Source organism: Semicossyphus pulcher, unplaced genomic scaffold (genome assembly GCF_022749685.1).
Source record: "Semicossyphus pulcher isolate SPU_LCO1_2020_fin unplaced genomic scaffold, fSemPul1.0.p SCAF_13, whole genome shotgun sequence".
Taxonomy (NCBI): Eukaryota; Metazoa; Chordata; class Actinopteri; order Labriformes; family Labridae; genus Semicossyphus; species Semicossyphus pulcher.
Window position 1 is genome coordinate 9,748,598 of NW_027211637.1, and position 26,446 is coordinate 9,775,043.

The 26,446-nt window shown below is 40.4% G+C and overlaps 1 protein-coding gene across 1 annotated transcript in view; it reads left to right on the forward strand.

Moving 5' to 3' along the window:
* The window catches only part of mtcl2 (microtubule crosslinking factor 2), a 104,840-nt gene that overhangs the window by 43,287 nt on the left and 35,107 nt on the right, over window positions 1-26,446 (forward strand). Inside the window, exon 5 of the mRNA XM_069659457.1 lies at window positions 23,475-23,537. Coding sequence (XP_069515558.1) covers window positions 23,475-23,537 — 63 coding nt within the window. The remainder of the gene's footprint in view (window positions 1-23,474; window positions 23,538-26,446) is intronic.

Sequence of the window (26,446 nt, forward strand, 5' to 3'; positions counted from 1 at the left end):
CAATTTATGTGTGCTCGGCACCAACAAATTTGTAACGATGTTCGAGCGCTGCTCAGACGGAGATGGGCAGAATTTTTAGCTGAGATGACAAGGAGTCGCAGTGACAAGTTACCGATGGAACACAGCATCGCACCGGAAACGGGGTGGAGATTAGCGCGTTGACCCAGATTTTGTGTTCACATCAGTGCCGATCGAAGCCAAGGCGATAATTACCCGGGTCTACTGCAGAGTAATTTGACCCGGGTCTGAATGCCGATTGTAACCTTTCCCATTAGGCAAAAAAGCCGAGAGTTAGCGGGTTTTTTGACCAGTGGGAAAGCAGCTATAGTGTCATAGTGGTTACACTCAATTTTAATTAACTTTTATTGATATTTTTTATTTTAACGTTTGTAAAGTGCCCCACAAAAGAGATATGCTTTGCTGTCAATTACATTGTAAAAGAAAGGCAAATATATCTTTTAAAAAAATGTGAACTTGGAGTCTGCACGCTTGTTTGCTTGGAGAGCCTTATTCCCCTCTTCAAAAAAATCTCTTTGTTGTATGAAGTCCTGAGAGTATAAGGGCAGGAAAAGCAAACAGCTCAGTATAGAGGAAATAGCACACAACCCTTGAGGGACACAGTATTCTGACAGGTTAGCATTACATGGTCCATGTTTGCAAGCATGTCAGTGGCTAGCTTGGCAGCCACAAAAGTTCATCAATTAGCCCTGTGAGAAGTTAGCATGTTACAAGCTCCTAAAACCAAATGTTTCTCTGAAATGGAGAATGAATGCTGCTTTCTGGTGTGACCTAGCCTGATGAATTCATTACAATTCTGGCTAGCGAGACAGGTAAGAAAAACACATTATCCAGTGAAAACTTGATTCCAAAAAACTGCTGAAACAACGGCAAAAAATCTAGCTTTTGTTTTGTTTTTTAAGTCTCCCACTAATTGCCTGTAAAAGGACTAAAACAAGTCTGTTTCTGGCACTTCAGCTCTGGAATTATGGGTAATGAAGTCCCATAAATATTCTCTAAATCTATCTCCTGCTGTCAGATTGAGGAACTGCTTTTATGATGTTAAAAAAAGAGATGTCATGATGTGGCTCAAGTGTCATTAGAGCAGAAAAGAACCTCTCTTGTAGACAACTGGTGATGAATCCTAAAATTTACCTGTCAGATACTTACCACTTGAGGTTTATTGAATGCAATGGGATGTCAGAATGATAGTTGGCTGCCTGTTAAATTGGCTGTTAAGTGTGGACAGGCCAGCTGGAGTCAAGATTTACGAGCAATTTGGTGGTAATTTCCCTCCCTGAGTTATCTTTGGGTACTCCGAGCAGTCTGGTGATTCCCTGCCCGGATCTCCGAGGGTTCAGCACAGCCAGTTTGTGTTATTCTGTCAAGCTGAGGTCAGAAATTAATGGCTACCGCCTCGTGGTCCCAGCACTGATTTGATCGGAGCAGTGGAGCAGAGCGAAGTGGTCTGGCATTGGTATGTGTGTGTGTGTGTTTGTGTGTGTGTGTGTTGCCTTCCAGGACCTCAATCTGTGCTAGAGGATTCACCAGAGTAATTTATTGCAGCACAGACACAGAGAGACACACTGCCCTTTAAGTGAGTGAAGGCTTCTGGTGTTAAGATCATCACTGGTGTGAGACTGAATGTGTGATGTTTGGTTTATTAAAAGGCGGTAAAAAAAAAACAGTTGTCTTCATCAGCTCCTTACTACGAACAAATGAAAACAGTTTCCAAAGTTAGAACCACACTGGTTATTTAACATAAGAAATTCATGCCTGACTGTCATTTTCTGACTGGTTTGAATTGAATTTCCTCGGCCTGTATGGCTCACCTGGTTACTCATTCTGACATAGTGTTGTGATGTATCGATTGTTTTTAGTCTTTACGAAAGCTGCAGTAGTGGATGGAGGAGCAGTAATCATTTGTCCTGGTGATCAACATGGACTGTATAAAAAGATGGACGACATGACAGCTCCCTGAAAGTGAAGCCAAAACATTTGGAGCACCCCCTGCTGACTGGCTGCAGTATAGGTCCTAAAGCCCGCCTCCTCCATGTTAACAGGAGGGTCATGAGTCAAACTATAAAAATCAAAATATATGCTAAATAATTTTTTGTCAAACATGGTTTCTGTCATTATAGTTAGTTCTTATCATGCTGATTTACAACAAGTGTTCATTTCTCTTTATTTTGTTTTTGTTTATTTTTAATTAGTTATTTTATGCTGTAAAAAGGATGATTCACAGCTCTGTTGACAAAATACAGCTCCTGCAGCTGATCTGTTGCGGATTAGCAGAGTGGCGGAGGAACGGCGAGAGGAAACGTGACTGAAAAAATCACTACAGTCACTGAAGTTTCCATATCTGTGAACATCTGCTTCAGACCAACACAAAGAAGCTGTTCTGCTGTTAAATAAGCAGATGTGCGTGATCTTTGCGTTTTTTTCCCCAAAAATTTAAGCGTGTGTTTTGGTTAGCAGAAGTGGCTACGGCGGCTCCACCCGCCGATATCTACTACCTAACTCCAAATGATGATTTTCAACGAGATTATCTACCTCTCTGTTCTGCCTACAAAGCTGTGATCACGTTTGTTGTTTTTTCAGTTGTTTTTTACAGCTCTCCTGGGTGCCCCTAGTGGCCAAGACAATAAGTGAATTCTGCTTTAAGATGATTTTTTTCTGCTTCTGACTGAAATTGTTTAATAGCAATCATTAAATTACAAAGACTTACAAAATAGATTTTGTAAATGTATTGACATTTAAACAGCTAGGATTAAAGCCAGCACAAAAAGAGACCCTAAAGAAACACATCCCCGAGTAGTTTCAGGCCTCTTTGCTTTGTTAGGTAAGAATACATTAGTTTGACCGCATGTTTAGTTTCAGGTTTGAATTTGGTCATAATTTAGATCTTGTTCATCCCACTGTTTGTTTTACTCTCCCTCCTTCCTCCTCTCATCTTTCCTTCCCTCTCTACCGCTTCCTCCTGTGTTCCCACTCTCCTGCTCTGCTTCTAATTTATGAATCCCTTAACTTTATTGTCCCACTGGAAAAATCTCTTCTTTATACGGTAACAACCGCACAATAAAAACACAACCGCACTGTATGATCATCTTGTTTATTAGAGATGTTTATCAGTAATCGGGGATGTTGTCTGTTCTCAGCGCCTCGCTCTCTCTCTGGTAATAACTTCATCCTGGCAGCCGGTCGATACACCGGCCTGTTAAAAGCGTATTGAGCTCATCCCGTAACTGAAAGCTAACATATGAACACATTCATGCCTGTTTATGTTGTTACGTGCCTTGTTAGCATCTCTGTAAGTCATTTCAGCCACAATAATCAGGCCACAGCAGCCTGAAGCTGCATCAATCAGGTCAAACTGTGCCATGTGGTGAACATTTGTTTTGCTCACTCCTTTTCATGATTTAATTATCAACGGCACGCCAAACATCATCAGTAATTCACACAGGGATAGGGCTTTCTATCTGTGATGCTGGGTATTACTCCTGAATGAGTCTGAAGTTTGGGAGAGTCAAATCAGAGTGGAGTGAAAAAAGCTAAAAAAAGAAAGAAAATTACAAGAAGATTAGTGTGCATCCTGTGTGTGTGTCATACACTGCAACTGTTGTAAGGGGGATTATCCCTTTTTAAAAATTCAAATATTTAACAGCCAATCAGAGTGGGCGCACATAGAAGGAAGGGAAAGCAAGGGGAGGAAAGAAAAAAAGATCGAAGGAAAGAAAGAACAAAAAGAGAAAGAAAAACAAACTAAAAAGAAAGTACAAGAAAACAAAAACGAAAGAAAGAAAGTAAAAACAAAACTGAAAGAAAAAGAAACAAGGAAAAACATGATTCTAAGGATCTTAATGGAAAACTGAATCATTTAAAAAATAGTGATTGTTAAAGAAAGAAAAAGTGGAGTATATATTAGAAAAAGCTTGATATAATATATACTGCTAATTTATTAATAAAGTAACTCATTTGAATGTATCTATTTAGGTGCAATAAAGAGCATATCATTGTAATAACTTAATATTCATACAGAGACACCAAAAGTTATGCATGTATGCAGTCTGAGTAAAAACACTATAACACTGTAAGTATATATGTAATGCATAATTATGGCCAGAATAAGGGAAGAGGAACAAAACACGCTGACTTGCAGATGGTTTACTCAATCGGAAACATGCATCATCATCACAGTACAAAGTCCTGCACATGTGTAGATCCTATAGACCAAGAGGAGCCATTTTCCCCATGAGGTGACTTATTATTGGGGACAAGGCGAGGTCACAACATCTCTTTCTCCTCAGAGAGCGAGGTTAAGGCTTCAATCAGCGTGTCACATCCTGTTTGATTTCCTGTCAGAGGGGCTGATCGGCAGGATTACAAGGCTCTGACACGACGGAGGTGGGAAGGATGGGAAATCAAGTTGAGGAAATATACAGACAGGCTGAAAGACGAATGGTGTGTTTAATGTCAGTTGAGAAACCTTTGAGGATATGCTTCAGCTGGTGACAGCATGTGTAATTTATGGGTAAATGCTGTCACACTGCAACAATACCAAATCTTAAGTGAGATTTTATTGTAACTTTGCACATCACACGCATACATTTGTCACTGAAAAATGTAGTAAATAAAGCATTAAACATTGTAGAGCTTGAAATGTAAGAGCAAACTTCCACATCAGGAAACCAACCACAAACAAATGATGTTACCCGGTTGTAATTTATTTGACAGGAGCTGATTTGTTGCCTCCATCTCCCAGCAAAGGTCTTGTTTGTAGCAATGATTCTCTAAGGTAAGCCCATAATTCCCCATAAATGCCACACTAATGAGGTTGTTGCCTGTTCTTCCCCCGTCTGTTGTCTTAACTAAGAAGGAAAACATGTTGTTTTTCTCCATAGCCTTTCAAAGCCTCTGTTATTCTTAGAAACATTTAAACCAAAACTCTATCTCATTCAATTATTGAAGACACTGCCAAAAGCATATGAAAATCTTAAAAATGATAGTACACAACATGCTTGAAAAGTCGAATTTATGAACTGCTTTGACAAGGTGGAACAGGTAACAGATAACAGCTTGATAACAGCTTTGTGCATTATTTCCATTATATAAATTGTTCTAGGGATATAGAGCTTATGTATTTGTTCATATGTAACTCAAAATACAGCAAAAGGCGAAGTCAGAAGTTAAAAGAACAAACACTTTTTTCCGCAATAAATCCTGTGACTTTAGCTGAGTTTTATATGAAAGAACAGCTGTATTTCTCATTTTAAAGATATAATCTCGAAGATTTTCATTTAAATAAATGTCTGTGAAGTCACTATCTATCACCAAATGAGGTAACACAATGGTGATTGAGCCTATGGCCCACTGATGAAAGCCTTTGCATTTGCAGTATATAGTATTATTATGGACTGGGTGTCTGTGGTGACATTCGCGGAAAAAATCACAAGCAACCGCCCAGTTAGTGACGTGTTTTCCATCACCCAGCAGTGGTTGGTCTGCCAGAGAGGGTAGGCGGAGCCAAGCGGCTGCTTTTCCGCTCTCTGCAAGTGTTGCAAGTAAACAGTAATCTACAATGGCTGAACAAACAAAGAAAAGAAAAGATCAATGACTACAGATACAACTTCAAGAATAAGTGAAAATCCAAAGAAAAAGAAACAAATTTGATGCTCAGATGAAGGCAAACAGTCTACAAAGGAAAGCGACCGTCAGAGAGGAAAATCAAGAGTTACAACCGTAACAAAGGGAGCCAACCGTAGACGTCACACATGCAACACTGTCTAGATATCTGGGAAGTGTCTTTCAAGATTACCACTTTAAAGCAATGCATTGCATTGACTTACAAATTTGACTCAGTGGCTTATAAGGGTGCACAGATCATTATTGTCAATTAATATTTAAAAAAAATAGTATAAATTTAATTATGAACATTTAAGATGAAAATCTATTGTTCCTTCCTGGAGCCTGTCTCTTTGTTTTACATTTATAAAGCCAGGCTTGAACTTTATATTTTGCATACAAACATGAGTAAATGTAAATGGATTGCTCTTATATAGTGCTTTTCTATTTTGTGACCACGCAAAGCTTTAAGCACTGCATGTCAATATTAACCCATTCACATTCATTCATACACTTAGGTCAAATCTAATGCAGATCTAATTATCTATTGCACGTTAAGACACATGAGCTTATGGGGGAGCACATAAGGATTCAGTATCTTGCACAATTGGACACTTCTACATGTGGATTTGAGGAGCCAGGGATCAAACCAGCGACCTGCTGTACCTCCTGAGCCAGATTCAAAATTAGCATATTTCCAAAAAGGCTGTTCCTCAAGACGTTAGTGGCCATGTTGTAGATAATCTCAGGAGCATTATCATACCGAAGTGTCAAACAGGGTTGCTGAAATGATGTCAAGCAGTTTGCCACATCACTTTAATACCTGTGTGTGGTCCCTGTGTTTGATCTGAGTCTGTGTTTGAACTGCCAGACACACCTTAAGGTCACCAGAGCTCTGACATGTCCATCAGGGCCTGGCTTTGTTCTGCTGTCAGTGAGCTCAAACAGGCTGTTAATATTCACAGCACAAAGGGCTTAATAGCACTCAGTCCACCTTTATGAAGCACACAATGGGCTTCTACTGTAGACAGGATATAACATATAAAGGAGCTCCTGTTAAGTAGCGAACATGGAATTATTATTAGTTTGAATTTTTCATATTTTTTGACAAACATGAAATTAATGCTCTCACACATGTATTATAAATACTTGTATTATTTGATATTTTATATGACACTTAACAAGTTCATCATCATTTATTATGGAAATAATTATTGTTTATATTTTATTGTAATATATGCAGCTAGTATTTCTCCTAATAACACAATTATTTGCAACCGTGACAAAAAATGAAACACTCATGCAAACGCACACACACATGCACACACTTTGGCATAATGATGCAGTTCACGTGCAGATAACTGGAACACCCAGTCAACCTGTCATACACACTCCACTTCACTGTCTCTCACACACACACACACACACACACACACACACACACACACATACAGTACACTCTGACATGCTAGGAGCTATCACAGCCGTGTGTGTGTGTGTGCGTGGGTGGCAGGTGTGAAACCACATATGACAAGACATCCGGTCTGATTTAAGACGTGAAGCACGTTCATCACAGGCCCACAGGCCATATGGAGGTCATATGGATGTGTCTGTGTGTCCAACCTGTTTATGCGCGTGTGAGCATCAGAGCGAAGAGATCAGGAGGTTTTGCATACATAATGAATTGTCCATCTTGATTCAGTTCTGGTAAGAGCTGTAACAATTATTCCATGCAGGTTTTGGCTGACTAACTTTGCTTTCAGATTAATGGGTATCGTATTATGTTATATCATCTCTTCTGCTGAATCTATACATACAAGCAGAGCAATAAGTGCACTACCAAAAGAAAGCTTTTTTCAACTCAATAATTCTATCAATGCTACAGAAATTGAGTTAAGGTTTAAAATTCTTTAGTGGCTTTAATTTCACTCCTTTTTCCTCAGTGTTCCTACTAATCATGGCAACATACTGATGGATAATTTCAGCTCTCAACTCTTTAGTATCCTCCTCTTGTCTGAAATATAAAAGCTACAGTGAGATCAAGAGACTCTGCAGAAGAGCACGGAGGTGTTACTGCAGATGACACTCTATTAATAGGACATAACAGAACAAGGTGCTGTGTTGTGGTTTGCAGGGACACCCTCTGTCACACACACCAGATGGATGCTCTACATGTTGGTGGACAAGCCTGTGTTGTGTTCTCGTTCACATATGGTTTCTCTCCGTGACTCTGGTGACAGTTGCTGGCAGCTCAGGTGCCCGCAAAGTGAGAAAGCAGGGAGGGAGGGGAGGATGAAGATGTTTAACCCTTGTTATTCCTTGCAAATTGAAAAAAAAAAAACATTGCGATTAAGAGCGATTAAGATCCAAATACTATTTATATCAACTGTCCCTTTTGTGGGACGAATAAAGGCTTATCTTATAACAATAACAATCACTTTATTGATCCCCAAAGGGAAATTCACTTGTCTGGCATCTTATTAACCATTTACTGAAGAATTAAAAAGTCTGGTGGCTGTGGGTACAAAAGATCTTCTATATCTCTACGTCCTGCAGGAAAGATAGAGGAGCATTATCATGCAAGGGCCAAGAATCTGTAAACAAGGCTGTCCAAAAAGATCCAAAGAATACCAATATTTGGGGGGGATCCCTTTTTTCCCACACTTTATGTTATGTTACTGCATCGATGCTTAATCTTCAAGTCCGCTTCAAAGTCCTACCCTCTAATAACTGTACATCACATCACTTTGTGTTGTCTGTAGTAAATCTGCATTAGGAATAAGTGGCAGTAAAATAGACAGACAGACAGACAGATAGATAGATAGATAGATAGATGTACTTTATTGATCCCAAACTGGGAAATTATGTGAAAAGTTGATGTAAAACTGTATTTTACATCATGATGTCAAACTTTGCATCAGTCCACAGATCGCATGCGTGCTTAGTGGGGGGTGATCCGTACAGATCATCGATTGACTGTGATCAGTTGCCCCACTATGATTTACTGTCTGTGTATGTTGAAAATGGTAAGGGATGAATGACAAACCTATGACCAGTATTTTCTGGATATTTTTCACACAAACATTAAAATGTTCACATTTTAACTCAAAGATACCTAAAACATTAACATCCTCATGGACTCATATGCTGCATTTTGTCCTTTTCTTAAAATTATCTTGAAGTTCAACATAACAGGAATCATGATTACCACCTATTACTCACTAGAGTCACCACCTAGCACTGCAAAGAAACCCACAAAGGCAACACGTAAGCAGAAACAAAAAAAAATGGCCTTAACCACCACCCAGTACCACCACACCTACCACCATTTACAAAACAACAAAATACCCATAAAACCCTCTTACACAATCCACTGTGAAAAACCTTTACAGACACCCCATAAGTGATAACTTATATCCATGAAACCACCTCATAACTTTCCAAACAACTACCTAGCACCCACTGAGCAACACCATAAAATAACCCCCAAGTGTCACAACCACTTTAGTTTCCCCGACTTACATTTGTTTTTGCTGTAAAGTAAAACTTCCACGCTGTTTATTTCAGCTACTGTGGAAGTGCAAACAGAATGAGCTCCATGAATCATCGTTGCATTCCCTTTTGCTTTTCTCATACTAACAAAAATAATAATATAGCACACCAGCGGGGTGCAGAGCTACCCAATGTTTACAAGATATGCAGATATTAGACAATACATCATGTCCGATGTTCACATTGGTTTGCATTAGAACTACAGAATGTATCCAAATATGCACAGAGGAATATTGTTTTGTCGTTCTGCACAGAAAAACACAGATTTGCATCATTTTTTGTTATTTCCCTGATGTCATTATGAGTGTTACAGAGCTACAGTTTGGTGAAAAACATCATTATAGCTTTGGTATAAAACCTGCAAATGTTATGAGAATACACTGAAGTGATTTGTTCAAGAAAGCCAGAACGTTCCCATAACTTCCATTTATCTCACAGCTTCTGTTTACAGGCCAACACCATTATATCTTAGTGGACCCACACATGATATTCAAATGTACACAGAGGGGTTCTGCTGTTTGCTGTCAATGGTATTTGTACTACAGTAAAGTCAGCGTATGAAGGATTTCATTCTCTGGGCTCATTAACAAAGACATTTTTTTTTCAACAAAAGCAAACAAGGAGCACGAGAGGACAGAGAATATCTTACAAGCTTTTAATTATAATCACTATATTTGGTTTTGAAGAGGCACAGCTTCCTTTTCCTTTTTGTGTTTCCTGCACTTTCTTTGTTTACCATTTGTTTCTCACTCCATCCAACCGCCTTCCCTTCTCTCCTCTTTCCCTCTCTCCTCCTTCAACCTTTTCTCTCCTCCCTCCGCCTCTAACCCTCTTATCAATCATCCCCCGCTCCATCCTCCCTCCTCTTCCTCTTTCTGCCTTTTCATTAATGTGTTTGCCAGCAGGGTATCTTGGCGACAGGCTGCAGATGCTGTCGCCACGGCAACATATCATAGTCTGTGGTCGTTGAGGCGTTTTGTCGGGAGGGGTGGGAGGCGGGGGGTGTAAAATGTAGGCTGCATCCTTTGCGTGCTGGAACTGCTCCTCAGAGAAGAGGAGGTCAGACAATCAAATATTAAATTCTGCAGACGCTGAGCTCCTGCTTTGTCTCTCTCTACATCTATTTTGCCTTTACCATCCCCCCATCCCCCCATCCCCCCATCCTCACCTTACTGTTTAAAAACTGCCTTTTAATTGCTTCATTACTCTGATGTCTTTGTCAAGTGTTCTCTGCATCCTTTACCAGGTCATTTTCAAGAGTCAATATTGGGAAACATACAAGTTAAAACAGCTTGTATTCATGTGCAATTATGATCATGACAACATCGGACAAAATTATGCAATTTATCATTTAGTGTTACTGTGTTCCGTCCTTACGTGCTGCACAAGTTAGTACATGCACAAACTGCTACCACAGTGAGAAATAAGCCTTGTACACGTTGATAGGTTCATGTTTCTTGTTACTCACATGACCTAATTTGAATGTCAGTGACATGTAATCATATGTTCCCCACATCCCACTGGCGGTAGTGTAAGTAGCTGTAGAGCTGCATGCCCAGGTTGTGGAGGTTGTATATCTGCCTGTGTCACTTTGCCAGTTCCTACCAAAACTAGAGTAAACCAGAAGAAGTAATATGTTTCTTTTGACTATTGCTAGATATCCCCCTTAGTAAAAATATATATCCTCTCTATTACTGCAATCTGGTGGACATAGCAGGCAAAAATGGCACTAATGTCCTCAGTTTTGTGACCTGGTTTTGTTCGTCTTTTATACCTTTTTTCTCAAAGTTTTTATAAAGCTGAAGCAGCGGTTTGTTTTGTTTCAAATTGGCCTGCATATTCAGGTACTGTCTGATCCATTGCCCTGGAACAAGAAAAAAGTACCTGGTATTGCTCTACAGAGCTGGGAAACAATGTGCTTTTTTTTAATCTATTCCTGCCCTGAGCAAGAACTGTTTCTCACATAAAAGCAGCTCTGAGGTGTTCTGTATTATAGAGCTGCAACTATTAGTCAATAAATCAAGTGAATAACTAAGTCAAACAGTCCAATATCATCATAATATGTTAAATGAATATGTAATTTATTTATTACAGATCATGAATTGTAGCCGTACTCTTTAGAATCCTGCAAACCAAACAGAAATTAGCTGGTTTGTACATAAAATGAGACAATTAGCGCTTTAATTAAGGTTTAGGGGCAGTAGGACCCTGAGGAGAGAAGGGGGGAACATATGGGGAGGGGGGGGGATAAGATGAGAATGGCATTTGGCCGTTGAGATTTGATGTCTGCCACACACACACACACACACACACACATACACACACATACATGTCCCCCTCTCTGGCTGTTCAGTTATCAACACGGCTGGGCACATGTAAAAACACACACATCCTTCCACACATGCATAAATATGCTACACACACATTTCTTGCACAGAAAATTAGATACACACAGCTTAACAGACCTATGTACACAACATACACACCATACACACATGAATAATTCAGATCAATACAAAGAAGCAGGTTGTTCTTGAAGGGCTGTTCATTTGCGCAAGGTCACCTACTAACATACTGCCTTAATAAGCAGAGTGTCTGAGACACACACACATATACACACGCTGGCAGACATACACAAGCGTTACTCTAATGGAGGTGGCTGGAAGTGAGCAGTGCTTCTGGTAACAAAGAACTGCAAATCCTCCTTCCTCTGCCCCTCCTTCCCCTCCCTCCTTTCTTCCTCCTCTTCTCCTCTCCTGCGTTATTTTTTTTATCTCTCTCTTCATTGATCTATTGTTTGCATATTTACCAGTGTGTGCCTCTGTGTGAAGAGCCAAAGTAAACACAAGAGGAGGAGGAGACTGGGTTTGCCTGTCTGAGATGCAGCCTGTTGTTGTCATGATTACTTATTGAAGGAAAGAAAGAGAGCGAGAGATGGAGAGTGGAAGGAGAGAAAGACAAAGTCACACAGACTAAGGACTGTGGAGTGTGTGTGTGTATGGTTTCTGCAGAGTAGGTGTCATATCCATCCCCTATCAGTATTCAAGCGCTTAGTTGCAGTGCTAATGCTATGCTAATGCCATGCTAATTGCCCATTCACTCTCCTGGCTTTAGTAGCGCTGATACACACAATCGGATGTGGGCTGAATCACTGTTTTGTTACATCATGTCGGCGTTCATTTGCACTACTGGAAATACAACAACAGACGTGCTGGGAGTATTTAAAGAAATGGTGCTCAAATTATGTTGTTTATCAAGCAGAGCTGAGCTGTAATGTAAACATATTTAGATTAGGCTGCACTCAAATGAATAACAGAACAGATGTAAGCTCTATAACTGGACAGTATCTACGAGAGTGTGATTTGTGACACTTTAGCTTCAGGTGATTTATCAGTAAGTGGCGGCTAATTCACAGCTGGGTTGGATCATTTATATAAGGCAGTGTGGAATTTTCATTTAGCCGGCGGTAGATGGATTAACACCAGTTTTTGACAGGAAAATCCATCTCAGGAGAGGTGATGAAAAGATGTGTGCAGTCAGATGTGGTGAAGCAGCAGGGATGCACAATACGTAGGCTTATCGGACCAATGAATTATCACAGTCATTAGCCTTCACAAATTTAAATAAAGTATTTCTCATTCTAATTCTACCATAGTTAGGACTTTACATGTTGGTATTAGCTAACATGTTCTCCGTGCCGCGGAGTGTTTACATTTAGCGGCTACACTTGCAGCGCACACATTGTATGAAGTTGTGTGCCGACAGGAAGTAGGATACTGTGAGCTTTAGTTTCAAAAAGTTACCGTCACTGCGTTGATCACGCTGAGTAAACATACATTTGAACACCGTTAATTAATTATATGACGTAGTATAGTGACGTATCGTATAGCACAACTGCAGCACACAGGTCTGTATTTATTTTAAAATATGTGTCACTCCAACTGAACTCTCTATCAGAGTCACTGAACCAAGTATGTTAAAAGTGGAAGAGGTTTTGTTTAGTTTGATGATAATAGACTGAATAGTCCAAAATAGTAACATGTTTGATTGTTAATTGTTTATATGGACATAAAAGCACATTTTTATGTCCAACGCATGGACATATACACACTGTGTTCATCTGGTATAATTTGCTGTATTTTTCACAATCGCAGAGCAAAAAGTTATCGTCAATTTTGTTAACTGTACTATTACAACATGTTGTCATCAATGTGGATGGTTGTTTGTTTGTTTCTTAAGATTTTTTGGGGAAGAGTGACAGCAAGTGTGGGGAGTAGAGAGTGGGGGAGAACATGCATCAAACCAGCCTGCGATCAGTGCGTCGAGGGCTGTGGCCTCTGTACATGGGGTGCCTGCTCTACCAACTGAGCTAAACCAGCACCCCAATGTGGATGTTTTTGTCAAATGATAATAAAATGCAGCAATTTGCATCCTGAGAGTGATCTGATATTAAATCATCCATATATGAGCACTACTTATTACCCTAAGTTGTGCAAAAGCTGCAGGCTTTTTTAAGTAAAACGAGAACTCATAAGTTATCTCATCAGTATTGGCCATGAGAATTGTGTTTCTGGAAGTGAAAAGGATTCATATTGTGCCCCATGCAAAAGTATTTACACAACGCTTGTTTCATTTTTTTCTTCAGGAAAATAATGCATGTATACTTCATGCAATTTAGGGTGATTTTCTGCGTTGGTTCCCTTTTGTATGAGAAACTGTAATCCTCACAATCATTATTTCTTTGAGCTGACATATCTAATCAAGGGAAAACAGAGTTGGTTTGGGTTAGCATTAACAGTGATTAACAATATGTGTTATATTTTGTTGCTATCAAAAGGGGTCGATCAATGAAAGCTGAAAAAATTGTGAATTTCAAAATAACTAAGAACTATATGAAATAACACTGAACATACTATAACATGGTACCAGACAGTATAGATCTTGTCCGAACACAATCAATGCTGACATGATGGATTTCCCTTGTGAGTCACTCGCAGCATCGCTGCAGTTTTCATTGTTCCACTTCTTGGCTTGTAGACACAAAGCAGAGGAAAACTGTTGATTTATATCATTCTGTCTGTGTTAGTCGTCTCAGGGTTGTGACCTTTTCTCCCTGACAACCTGAGGCAACAGAGTGAAATAGAGAAATAAATATTTTTCAGTCAGCATATCTTGTCCTCCTTCACGTTTCTTTGTACCTGTGTGTGATGAAGTGACATTTTATGACCTGCCAGGCAATGTTTAATGCCCCACATCGCCACTGAAATGCTTCTCTACTCTGTTCCTCAATAATCAGACCTTCCCTACAGTGATGTGAACACAGGGAGAAACTGTGTACAAACAGAGGGGGCATACAGTAACAGGGAGCACATGTAGAGAGAATGAGGGCTTTGTTTTAGATTTGATTACAAAAAGTTCAAGGTGACGTCACTAAATGTTAAATTCAAGACATGAAATGCTTCTGTGTTGCAGACTTTCCTTTTATGATTTTCCCTGAACCATTTTTAGAATAAGGCAGTTTTATGGACACCTTAAACACACCGTTTGGTGGCCTTTAAGGTTCAGTTGTCTTTATGGAGTTAATGACTTTATCTGTTTTATATCCATCCCTACCGTCATACTCCTTATACCTTTGTTTTTTTTCCTCCTTTTTTATGTTTTTATGTTTTTTTATGTGAGATTGTAAAATTCATGGGTGAGAAACAAACCTTTCCCATGCATGATTAGTGGTTAGGAAGACATGAGGATCAGTTTTGCTCTGGGTGGTCCTGTTCTGTGCCTTCGGTTGTCATTGCTAATGTTAGCCCATGTTAGCTATATTTCAGTACATAATACTGTTTATCTTACAATAATGAGTTTATTGACTCTATGACTCTCCTGTTGCACTACATTTAAGCCTCTCACCGACAAAACATGCCATGAATCTACACCGATCAACCATAACATTATGACCACCTATCTTATATTGTGAAGGTCCCTCTGTTGCCACCAAAAATACCCTGGCCTGTCGAGGCATGGACTCCACTAGACCTCCACTAGACCTCTGAGGATGTGCTGTGGTATCTGGCCCCAAGACGTTAGCAGCAGATCCTTGAAGTCCTGTTAGTGACGAGGTGGGGCCTCCGTTCATCGGGCTTGTTTGTCCAGGACATCCCACAGATGCTCGATTGGATGGAGATCTGGGGAATTTGGAGGCCAAGTCAACATCTTGAACTTGTGTTGACTTAAACCATTTCTGAAGTGTGGCAGGGCTCATTATCGTGCTGAAAGAGGCCACTGCCGTTAGGGAATACTGTTGAAGGGATATACTTGGTCTCCAACAATGTTCAGGGAGGTGGTACATGTCAAAGTAACATCCACATGAAAAGCAGGACCAAAGCTTTTCCAGCAGAACATTGCCCAAAGCATCACACTGCCTCTGCCGGCTTGCCTTCTTCCTATAGTGCCTCCTGGTGCCATGCCTTCCCCAGGTAGCGACACATACGCACTCGGCCATCCACATGATCTAAAAGAAAACATGACTCATCAGACCATGCCACCTTCTTCCATTACTCTGTGGTCCAGTGAGCATCACATGCCATTTGTAGGCGCTCTCAGCAATGGACAGGGGTCTGCGGCCGCCCATGACCCTGTCGCTGGGTCACGAGTTTCCCTTCCTTGGACCACTTTTGGAAGGTACTGACCACTGCAGACCAGGAATGCCCCATAAGAGCTGCAGCTTTGGAGATGCTCTGACACTTTGGCCCTTGTCTCTCACATCCTTACACTTGTCCATTTTTCCTGCTTCCAACACATTAAGTTCGAGATCAAACTGTTCACTTGCTGGCTAAGGTATCCCACCCACTGACAGGTGCCATTGTAACAAGTAATGTTATGGCTGTTTGGTGTATGTGTGGCTGAGCAGTAAAGATGGTTCTCCGAAATATCTGAACTACAGCAGCTTTCGGCAGAATGGTTAAAGTGATATAAAGCTTGACCTGTTATAAATACACTGGAGCATTCAAAACCCCTGTTATGGTAATTTATGAACAACTGGATAGCAAAGAGTCTGATTTATTTCATTTCTGAACCTCAATTCAGGCTCATGGACCACATCGCAGCAGACAAAGAGGCTTTATGCTTGAAGCCCTGACAGTGAATGGGCTGTTTATTTCCTAATTCAGAGCGAGCAGGGTGTTATTATGTATTTACAAAATGTGTGTTAGCTGCCGCAGAGTGTGGAAACAGCGTGAGTGTGTAGTAATGAGGCGAGCAGACGGGGGATTTGTGAAGCGCTGGTGTTGCTTTCGCCTTATCTGCTCGGCTCCGTTGTGCTCTGAGCTGCTTTCCTCTGCAGCAGACAAACGGAGAGAGCGCTTAGCGCTGCGTTTGCATCCGAGGAATTCAGGAAGAGCTGTTATCAAGTGTGACTAAGGATGAATATGATATTAGAATCTGCATGCAAAACTACAAACATCCAGTTTGTATTGTTAAATGAACATTAGTGGATTATTTGTACTTGGTCAATTGGGGGAGTTGAGAAGAAAAAAGACGTGTCTCCCTTTTCTTTTTGCTTACATCCATCCCAATCTATTACACATAGACACACACAAACCCTGGTTATGTAACCCATTGTGTGTTTCATTGTGTAGACTCTTTGTCTGGATGTGTGCAGCGGTGATGATGAAGAGACAGAAGAGTACTGTTCACTGAGACTGGCCACTTGCCTTTTAGAGTGTGTGTGTGTGTGTGTGTTTTCTGCTGCTGCATGCACTTCTGATAAATCATTTTCCTGTCCAGAAACCCACTCTCACTACATGTGCACACACACACACACACACAACAAACACACAGTTCACTTAGTATCTGGCAGTTGATATCATTCTGCCCTCTGAGGAAATATTTGTTGTAGTATTTCAGCGCTTAAAAGTTGCACATTTAAAAAATGACAACAAAAAGCTTGTCAATTGAGCTCAGAGCTTTGGAAATGTGGTACTGAAGGTGACTTTGGGGGATTTTACCTTAAAAAATGTATTTGATCCATAAACAAATAAACGTTTGTTCTGTCATGGACAACCATTTAAAATAGATGTTGGCTTCAATGCAAAGCAACAAGCCAATGCTGTGTCTGAAACTAACTGATCACTCACCGAACACAAAGCTGTGAAACCAGAAAATTGTTTGAAAATGTATACCGACAAAATCTCAGCTCTGTATGTTTCCATTGCAAATTCATATTGGTATACTGGTATTGGTATTGGTACTGTCTTTATGAGGCTGATGACAACGTGTTTAAAAGCAGGTGCGCGCTGCGGACGTAGGTGAGGATAGCGGTCGAGCAGCGGAGGAGCAGCCCCGCCTACTCCCCGAACAAAGTATCCAGAGCCGTATAGACAGAGAGTCACGTCAGTGGAGGTCCAATATCCTCCATGATCCGCCATTGCTATGTGCCAACGCTCTCTCTCTACAGCTGTGAAAGTACCGTCACTCAGTCAGTCAGTTACTTAGTCAGTCAGTCAGTCACATACAGACCCGTGTGTAGGGCTGACCCCGGCAGTCAGCCAAAAATATAGGCCAACCAACAACTGAAAAGTTAATGTAAACTTTCGGTTTTGTCCTAACAGAAATGTGAAAATGATTTTTGGTTTTAGGGGAGGCATGTGAATCCCTCTAACAAGAGTCATGTCAATGTTTCTGTCTGAAAGAATTAGTGGTGTTACAGTTCACAACTGATCCGTGATCCGTATGGATCAACCCCCGCGGTTCAGAACGCATGTGATCTGCAGACCGATGCAAAGATTCACATGGTGGTGTAAAATACAGTTTTACTGCTTCTACATCTCAATGCAGAGTTACACAACGTGATGTGTTTTACTCTGATGTACAATTATTAGAGTTTTGGACGATCATGCATTGATGCAGTGACAGAACATTTGGAGGGGAAGCACTAGATTCACCACTGTGCTTGCTAGGTGAAGCAGCAAAAAAAGGTGCTGTTAGGAGTGTCAGTCCACAGAGATCCACTCTATAACTGTAAAACATGCCAGGCTCGTTTGAATTTTTCTACAAGCGATCAATCAGTTGCTAAACATGTTTAAGTTATGTCTATGTTAAGTCACTGGTAATACACAAACTGCATTTCATAGCGCAGTGATGGGTCCAAAAACTGAAGACATAATCCCAAACATAAATATACTTTTTTCTTATTTTAGTTGATCCGACTCAAAACCCTGTTATGATCCGAACTTTAAGTTTAATGAGATACAAAGAACGAGATACAAAGTAGACTTAATTAGAGCACTTTAGAGGTGTTGGTTGTCTTATCCTTCAACTTTGGAGAGAGCCAGCCAAGCTGTTTCCCCCACTAAGACCAATAAAAAATACAATTGCAGGTCCTATAGGCTAAAAATAGAATAAAGTACCCCTTGGACACATACCCCTAAAATCCATTTCAACATAAAATTCTTCTCCTCTGCCGGGGAAGCTCTCAGGATGTCACGCCTGCGTGGTTCAGGTGAGTCTGTTCACTGAGAGCAAATCTGATTTGTGTGCTGCTTCCTCTCTCGCTCTCTCCCATCCCCAGAGTTCCATCTCATCTTCAGGCAGTTAACCTGTATGACGGGCGGTAACCTGACTAGGCTGTTAAAATCATTTCTATATCAGATCACTGCAAAAGCATTGGTACTTTGCTCTGGTCTGTCACCCCAATAGAAGCAGGAACATCTCTGTTCAGCAGTTTTGAATAATTTTTACTGCTTTTTGAGGTTGTGCTACACTTTTATTATTACTTTATGTCAATTATCAGCACCTCAAGTGACTATTGCTAATGCTGTCCTCTCATTATTGTAAATTTTCTGTGTACTTAGTCCTCATTTGCTCCCTGTCTGCAGTCTTATGTTGCATAATAAGTTGAAGCATTTCATCATCCGTCTTACATTTTTCCTGTCCTTTATTAGCCATTTTTCACTCTCCCCATTCAGACTGTCCTCACTGTCCTCAGGGTGTTTCATTTGGTCTCTGTGTGTGTTTGAACCCGCCCAGCTCTGAGTGTCACGGCTGGTTGAGCTACAGATCAGATTGGATTGGAAGGAGGAGAGTTCACACCGCTGTGCTGTGCTTCCTCATCCATGACGGAGGAATGACAACATCTCTCTCTTTCACTCTCCCTCTTCTTTTCTCGCTCTGCCATCGCTGTTGGTATCTGTCTCTCTGACTTTTCTCTCTTGTCACCGGCCTTCTCTCCCACTTTCCCTCTCCGTCCTCATCATTTCCCCTTTCCAAATACACTCAATATAAAGGAAATGTACCTGACAAAAGCTTTGCTGCAGCTTGAATAGCAGAGGACACAGCCAGAAGCTGTTAAATATGTTATCAGATAGCATGGGACTCAACCTGTTATCTTATCTGCGGTGTAACTGTAGACCTGCGGCCTCAGGAACATGAGAACAAGGCTGTGGTGTGTGTGTGTGTGTGTGTGTGTGTGTGTGTGTGTGTGTGTGTGTGTGTGTGTGTGTGTGTGTGTGTGTGTGTGTGTGTGTGTGTGTGTGTGTTAGTGCTTTTACATAATGAATAAAGAACATCTCCAGGCATACTTTTGTAAAAGTGAGAATGAGGGTCTCCTAGAAATAGAACCATTAATTTTAGTATTAGATGCTGTTGCTGATGATATTCTGTGAAACATTCCAAAACTTTATCTGTTGAAATATATGTTAACTGATATATAGCATTCATCATTTTCAAATTTTGGCTTAAAATTTTTGCCAAAAGTTTCCAGCCTCAGGCGGTGGTTCCCCAGTATAAGTTAAACTGACAGTTCTGCTGATGTAGCTGCTAATTTGAGGCAACTCTGACACATTTCAGACTGATATTTATCAGTTTAGGCGTGTGTTTGACAAACTGACTCAGCATTCTGTGGTTCAGGCTGCTCAGGGGTCTAATTGCCAGTTTGTGCTGCTATCTGGTATTTTACAGTAATGTCACATTCAGGGAGGTTAAGAAAGCAGCTTGACAGTCCGGGCAACTCTTTGGCAGTTCAGGGAAAACAACTGTCCATCCTAATTTAGTTCAATTTCTTTCACATTTCCGGAAACAAAAGAAAGCAAATTCAAAATGAGACTGTAATTTCTGTAAGAAGGAGTAGCTCTCCACAATGGTGCACAATTGGAGTCAACAAGTTAATTATAGAGCAACTTGCATGTTACCATTTTTGCTACATTAATACTCAATCTGGCTGTTTCGAAAAGGCTAATCCTTGATTTCATATTATTTACAGACATAAGGGCCCAAGTTTAAAGGAAAAAGTGGCCTTTTTCAGTAAAGCTGGTGAAAACCGCTTTTTTTTTTTTTTAACATTGTGTCATATTACGGAACAAGAGAGACTCGCGGTGTCTGTTGAAGATAAAATTACTACATCATTTTCTTACACATTGATTCACTGGGGTCTCCAACCTGCAAGTTGCTCTTTAACTGGTTACAGAAATGAAATAAATAACGTGATGGTTCAACCTTCTTTTGCCAAAGCAAAGGACAAAGCACACAGTATATACTTGTCATGTATCTGTATGATCCTAATTAACTGTCCAAAACAGTATACAGATGAAAATGCAGGTATGAAAGCTCCATCGTACTACATTTGGCAACTTTACACTGCTGCCCACGCTGGCTCCGCCCTAATGAGTGATGTAAGAGTACCACTTTGAGGTTTACCTGCATTACTTACTCTCCTTAATTAACCATCAGCATGAGCTGACAAAGCGTAATTACACTTTAACACATTTCAGTTTTTAACCCATAAAAGACGTTTGTGTTGCAAACTATCATTTGTCCAATCAGGTAACCTTTCCTCTTGCTGGTAGTTCAGCATCGCTCATGCAGAGGAAACAAGGTGTGATGCTCAGCATCATCAGCTCCCTCTCTCGAGTCCCACGTGTATTAATTTCCATCTTTCCCTGGAAGCCCACTTCTGCAACTAAACGCTGCTCAGCTAAAAGCCTGATCAAATAGTACCGACATGTGTTCCACCTCCAGCCACAATCAATGTTTCCATTATCAGGCAGCCTTATTGATCAGTTAGTTTAGAGCCATTAATAGACTGTTTGCATCCTGATAAACTGATGTTAAAGTGGGTTAGGAGACTGAGAGAGAGGGAGAGAGGGAGGGATTTAGGGAGGGAGACTGGAGAGAAGAGGGAGGGATTAACACGGGAAATGAAAAATAAAAATGTTGGGAAATAGCCAGATGAGTGATGAAGGAGGGAGAGGGAGAGGAGGATGAAAGGGAGGACTGAGATTATGAAAGGAGAGAACGAGGAGAAGTGAGGGAGGAGATAAACAGACAAATAAGCAAATACCCTTCATGCTGATGCTGCACTGCAACTTAACCTGGAGATGAAAGGAATTCTTCTTCTTCTCTGTTTGAAGCTTTAAGTATTTTTTGATAATTAATTTAAACATGTTACGTTCAAATTCTAGTAAAATAAATATAAATGAAAAAGATTGACAAAATTAGTTCAAATCTTCATTTTTCTGTCCTCCTTTCGAACCTTTACTTTCCTTGCATCCCTCCATTTCTTTCTTTGTTGTCGCCGGTTCATTGCAGAGAGTAGCTTGTTTCCATGGTTACGGAATGAGCCAGATGAGATGAGCTACTTGCACTGCAGCGTCTGTCCTAACTCCCTCTGTGCATGTGTGTGTGTGTGTGTGTGTGTGTGTGTGTGTGTGTGTGTGTGTGTGTGTGTGTGTGTGTGTGTGTGTGTGTGTGCGCGTGCGTGCGTGCGTGCGTGTGTGTGTGTGAAGAGTCTAGGATGATGATTTATGTGATTCTAATTCACTGGGCAGACACTTGGATGAACAGAGGTTGTGTGTGTATGAGTATGTGTGTTAGCAGAGCAGTTATGAGCAATGCACCATATTTTTGGTTCTGAGATATTTTCTCCCTACTTTGCTTTTCTCTCTTAATTGTTCCCTTTTTGTCTCTATCTCCTTCCTTTTCTCCTTCACTCTCTCTCCTTCTCCTGTTCGTATACTTGTACCCTCACATCCAAGCTGTAATTCCATGGGCACATTGGTTTTTGATTGCCGTTGTCATCGAAATCACTATGGGAATGATTAGCATCACCATAGTATCTGGGGCATAACACGATAGGAGAGTAACCGTGTGATATGATATAAAAAAATTAAATTAATTAGATAACAAGATCACCCACATCCGCTGAAGATGAAGCTGGGGCAAAGAGACTATATTGGCTTAACCCAGCCAAGAAATGGTTCCATCCCATGATTCTCAATAAGACGTTGGCGTATTTAACAGCAGAACAGCTTCTTGTGTTGGTCTGAAGCAGACGTTAACAGATAGGGGAACTTCAATGACTGTAGTGATTGTTTTTGTTACGTTTCCTCTCGCCGTTCGTCCTCCACTCTGCTAATCCGGAAAAGATCAGCTGCAGGAGTCGTATTTGTCAACAGAGCTGTCAATCATCCTTTTTACAGCATCAAATAACTAATTAAATATAAACTTGTCAATAAAATGAACACTTGGACATACATCAGCATGATAAGAACTAACTATAATGACAGAAACCATGTTTGAGAAAAATGTATTTGACATGTATTTTGATTTTATAGTTTGACTCATGTCCCATCTGTTAACATGGAGGAGGTTGGCATTATGACCTACACTGCAGCGTGTCAGCAGGGGGCGCTCCAAATGTTTTGGCTTCACTTTTAGGGAGCCGTCATTTCGTCCATCTTTTTACACAGTCTATGGTTTAGAGTCCTCACTCTTTGCTAAGGTAGCTCTTTCAGTTGTTTTGATCTTCTCATTGTAACTCTCTGCTAAAAAGCAAATCAGTTCTCAAATGGTTCCTTTATTCCTACAGACATTGTTTTAAGGTTGTAATAGCAACCAATTGCATCATTTTCCATGCAGCAGCGGAAAGCTGTGATTATGGCTTTGTTCATGGATGACATAAAGGTGAAGTCATTGGCTGTTTAGTGGTCACTTATGATTTCAAAGTCTCTGAACTACTTATAATGAATGATGAATATCTCATGAGTCAGTGAGTGAAAACAGGTTTAAGTCAAATCAAAGACATGCTAGGTAGGGGTTTATTTTAGTCACTAATATCTGCACATATGGAAAGTTGAAAAAAAGGCATAGTAATGAATGAATGAATAGAGTATAAATCCCACGTTTCTTGTCCACAGCAGGTCGTCTCCTCACTTCCTCTGTTCTGTGTCAGACTGGATGCATTCATTGCTGTGTCACGTCCTAATGAGTTCCACGTCCACGTTCCTAATGAGCCTCTGTGTGTGTGTCTGTTTCAGAACTCCCAGAAGAAAAGAGGAGCACGACCCAACAACAAACCTGACAAGAAGCTGGCTCCACAGGTAACTCACACACACACACACACACACGCGTACAAGTAAACACGCTGCTATCTTCACATTCCAAACAAATCAATAAGCAACTAACCTGAGAGAGGGAATGACATTTAAAACACACACAAACAGATGAATAGAAAACAAATGCCAGAGAGAGAGAGAGATGGAGGGCAGACATGATTGAAAGCTGATGAAAAATAAATAAAAATGGAGAAAGACAAGTGAGTTTAAAAAAGAGGGCGATTCTAAATGAAACAAAGAGGGCCTAAGGGAGAGGAAGATAGGATATGACTGACATCAGCATTACAGTCTATAGAAGATTGTTTTTCTGTGTGATGGATGGACCGCACAAATCTCCAAGAAGCCTTCTCAGTTTTTTACTTTTTTTTCTGTTCTTGTCCTAATAGATAATAAATGTAGTAGTTTGGTGTAGTTTTTGCTGTGTCAGCAGCACCCGAGGCAGCTTTCATTTCTCCAGAAACAGGATTGTGTGTACTACAGGACCACAAGAGCTGTGACTGTTATCTTCACCTACATGTGGCAACAGTTGTTAGGTCAAACCGAGCTGCAGTGGTTCCAAATGATGAAAATAAATTTTGATTCTACCAGTCAACTTCTGCACAGGATTCAGTGAAATGGGATCTATTTTTGAAAAGAGTTGGGAGTGTTTATGCTCCCATTATAATGTATTGCAATTGGTGGCAGCAATCAGCAGCATGGTTTGGTTCAATTAGAAACAAATCAATTAAAACATTATTTTTTAATGGCAGTCGGAAGTTTTACTTTGGGTTTCTTTCAAACTCAAATATCATGACAAGAAACAGATTAAATATTGATAGCAGATCACAACCATCATGTTACAAATCTGACACGTTTGATCCTTTAATGTGTTCGTGCCTCTCAGCTCATGATCGAGCTCTCTGTGTATCTCTGTTGCCTCTGACCTATTTCCTCTGGGGTTCGCACTCTATCTGTCCAAACAAGCTGTGTGCATTTGAAGCAGATAGATCAGCAGTTCCTTTATTCCCTCTCATCCTCATGCGATCCCTGTCTATTTACTGCCCTCTTTCTTGTCCCGTAGGTGTTTGTACTTAATATCATGCCTGCATACCAAGTTTTGTTTATGTTTGGTTTACAGATCAGGCCCTAACATCTCACTGTTTATCTCTACCTCCTCTTCATTCTCCCTCTGCTTTCCAAAGACACAAAAAGTGAACTGCTATTTCCTCAACTTCACTTTTCCAAAGTCTCCCTCTCATCTTTGTTTTTTCCACATTACTAAGATAGTTCAAATACTGCTGAATCTTTTTTTCCCCTCCTATAAAAATGGCACTATCGGAGCTAGACATAAGCGAGCTCGGGTATACATTGAATAAATAGAGATACAGACTACGGGACTACCGCATCACTCCAAAATGTGTTTGAGGTCAAGGTAATTTTCTCACCACCATCTCTCTCTATCTGCAGGGTTACGCGAGCCCAAGCTTCCTCTCCAAGCCACATACCATAAATGGCTGTAAATTCACTGGCTCTCGCCTTGCTTAATGTGGTTGGAAATGCTCCACAGGCTGTAAAACAAATACCGCCACAGAACTGCTTCTCAGGAATGGGTGCAAAGGATCGCCCAAGGTCAGCAGTAGTTAAAACTGAGTTTGGGATGAGAGAGAAAGATACATTTATGAATACGAACGATCTTCAACAAACAACAACAGTACATTCAATTTTACTATTATACTGACTATACTACTATGAGATGGTTATGTTGTGGGCCTTGCACTCCTCAAAAAGGGTCAAGAAAGTCTCTGTTGGTGTATAAACTTTATTTATTCAAGTTTTTAGCTGGAACTGTTTTTAGACTTAGACTTAGACTTAGACTCAACTTTATTGATCCCTTTGGGATGACTCCCTCTGGGAAATTCAGTCTCCAGCAGCTTATACAGTACAATACAATAGGAAAGAATCAGCACACAGAGGGTAAAAAATAAAGATCAAAATATATATATCTATCGATATATATATATATTTTTTGCCAGTAGTGGGCAGAAAAACAACTCAACTTGACTTACTTACTATGACTTGTGTGACAAAAACACAACCCTGATATACTATCACCCTTCAGAAAACAGTTGCCAACGTACATGTCCAATGGACACAGAGCAACAAAGCATTTTTATGAGTTGTGTTTTTTGTCACCTAATGAATGTACTCCAATATTCACCACGTTTTAACCAGCTCTAATCCCTGAGTGATATTCCTGTCTTTGTCTGTTGAACATTTGTTCATCAGCTAGTGGCTAACTTTGGCCTAGGTTTGATGCTAGGAGGGTAGTACACTGTGGGATTATTACAGCTTTTTTGCTGAAAATGGCTGCCTGCTGCTCTATCATGTTTATGAGAAGTTTGACTCTGAACCAGCACCTTCAGTTTATGGTGTCCAACGTTAATGTTAGCAAACTTCATGTAGCCTATTGTCATTTAACTTAAGAACTTGAGCCCCACTAATCCCTGAGTGTAATTTCTGCATATTTGTCTGCTACGTCTGTGGATATGTTCCACAGCTAGCGGCTAACTTTAGGTTTATATATATTAGGTTTGATGCTAGGCAGGTAGCACTGTGGGATTATCAGAGCTTTTTGCTGAAAACGGCTGCCTGCTGCTCTATCATGTTTATGAGAAGTTTGACTCTGAACCATACAGTAAATGTGCAGTCAAACCAAAAGAGCTTCCTAAAATATCCACAAATTTGGTCATAATTCTGTGTTTCCCGCACTATGAGTCACAACTGCGTCATGTGATTCCAAGTTAAAAACATGTACTTTGGGGGAAAAAATGACGATCCTTTTTTTTTTTTTAAATCAAGATTAATTCCTTAGTAAAAATACGCACTCTTGGACAATTTATATTAGCTATTAGAGT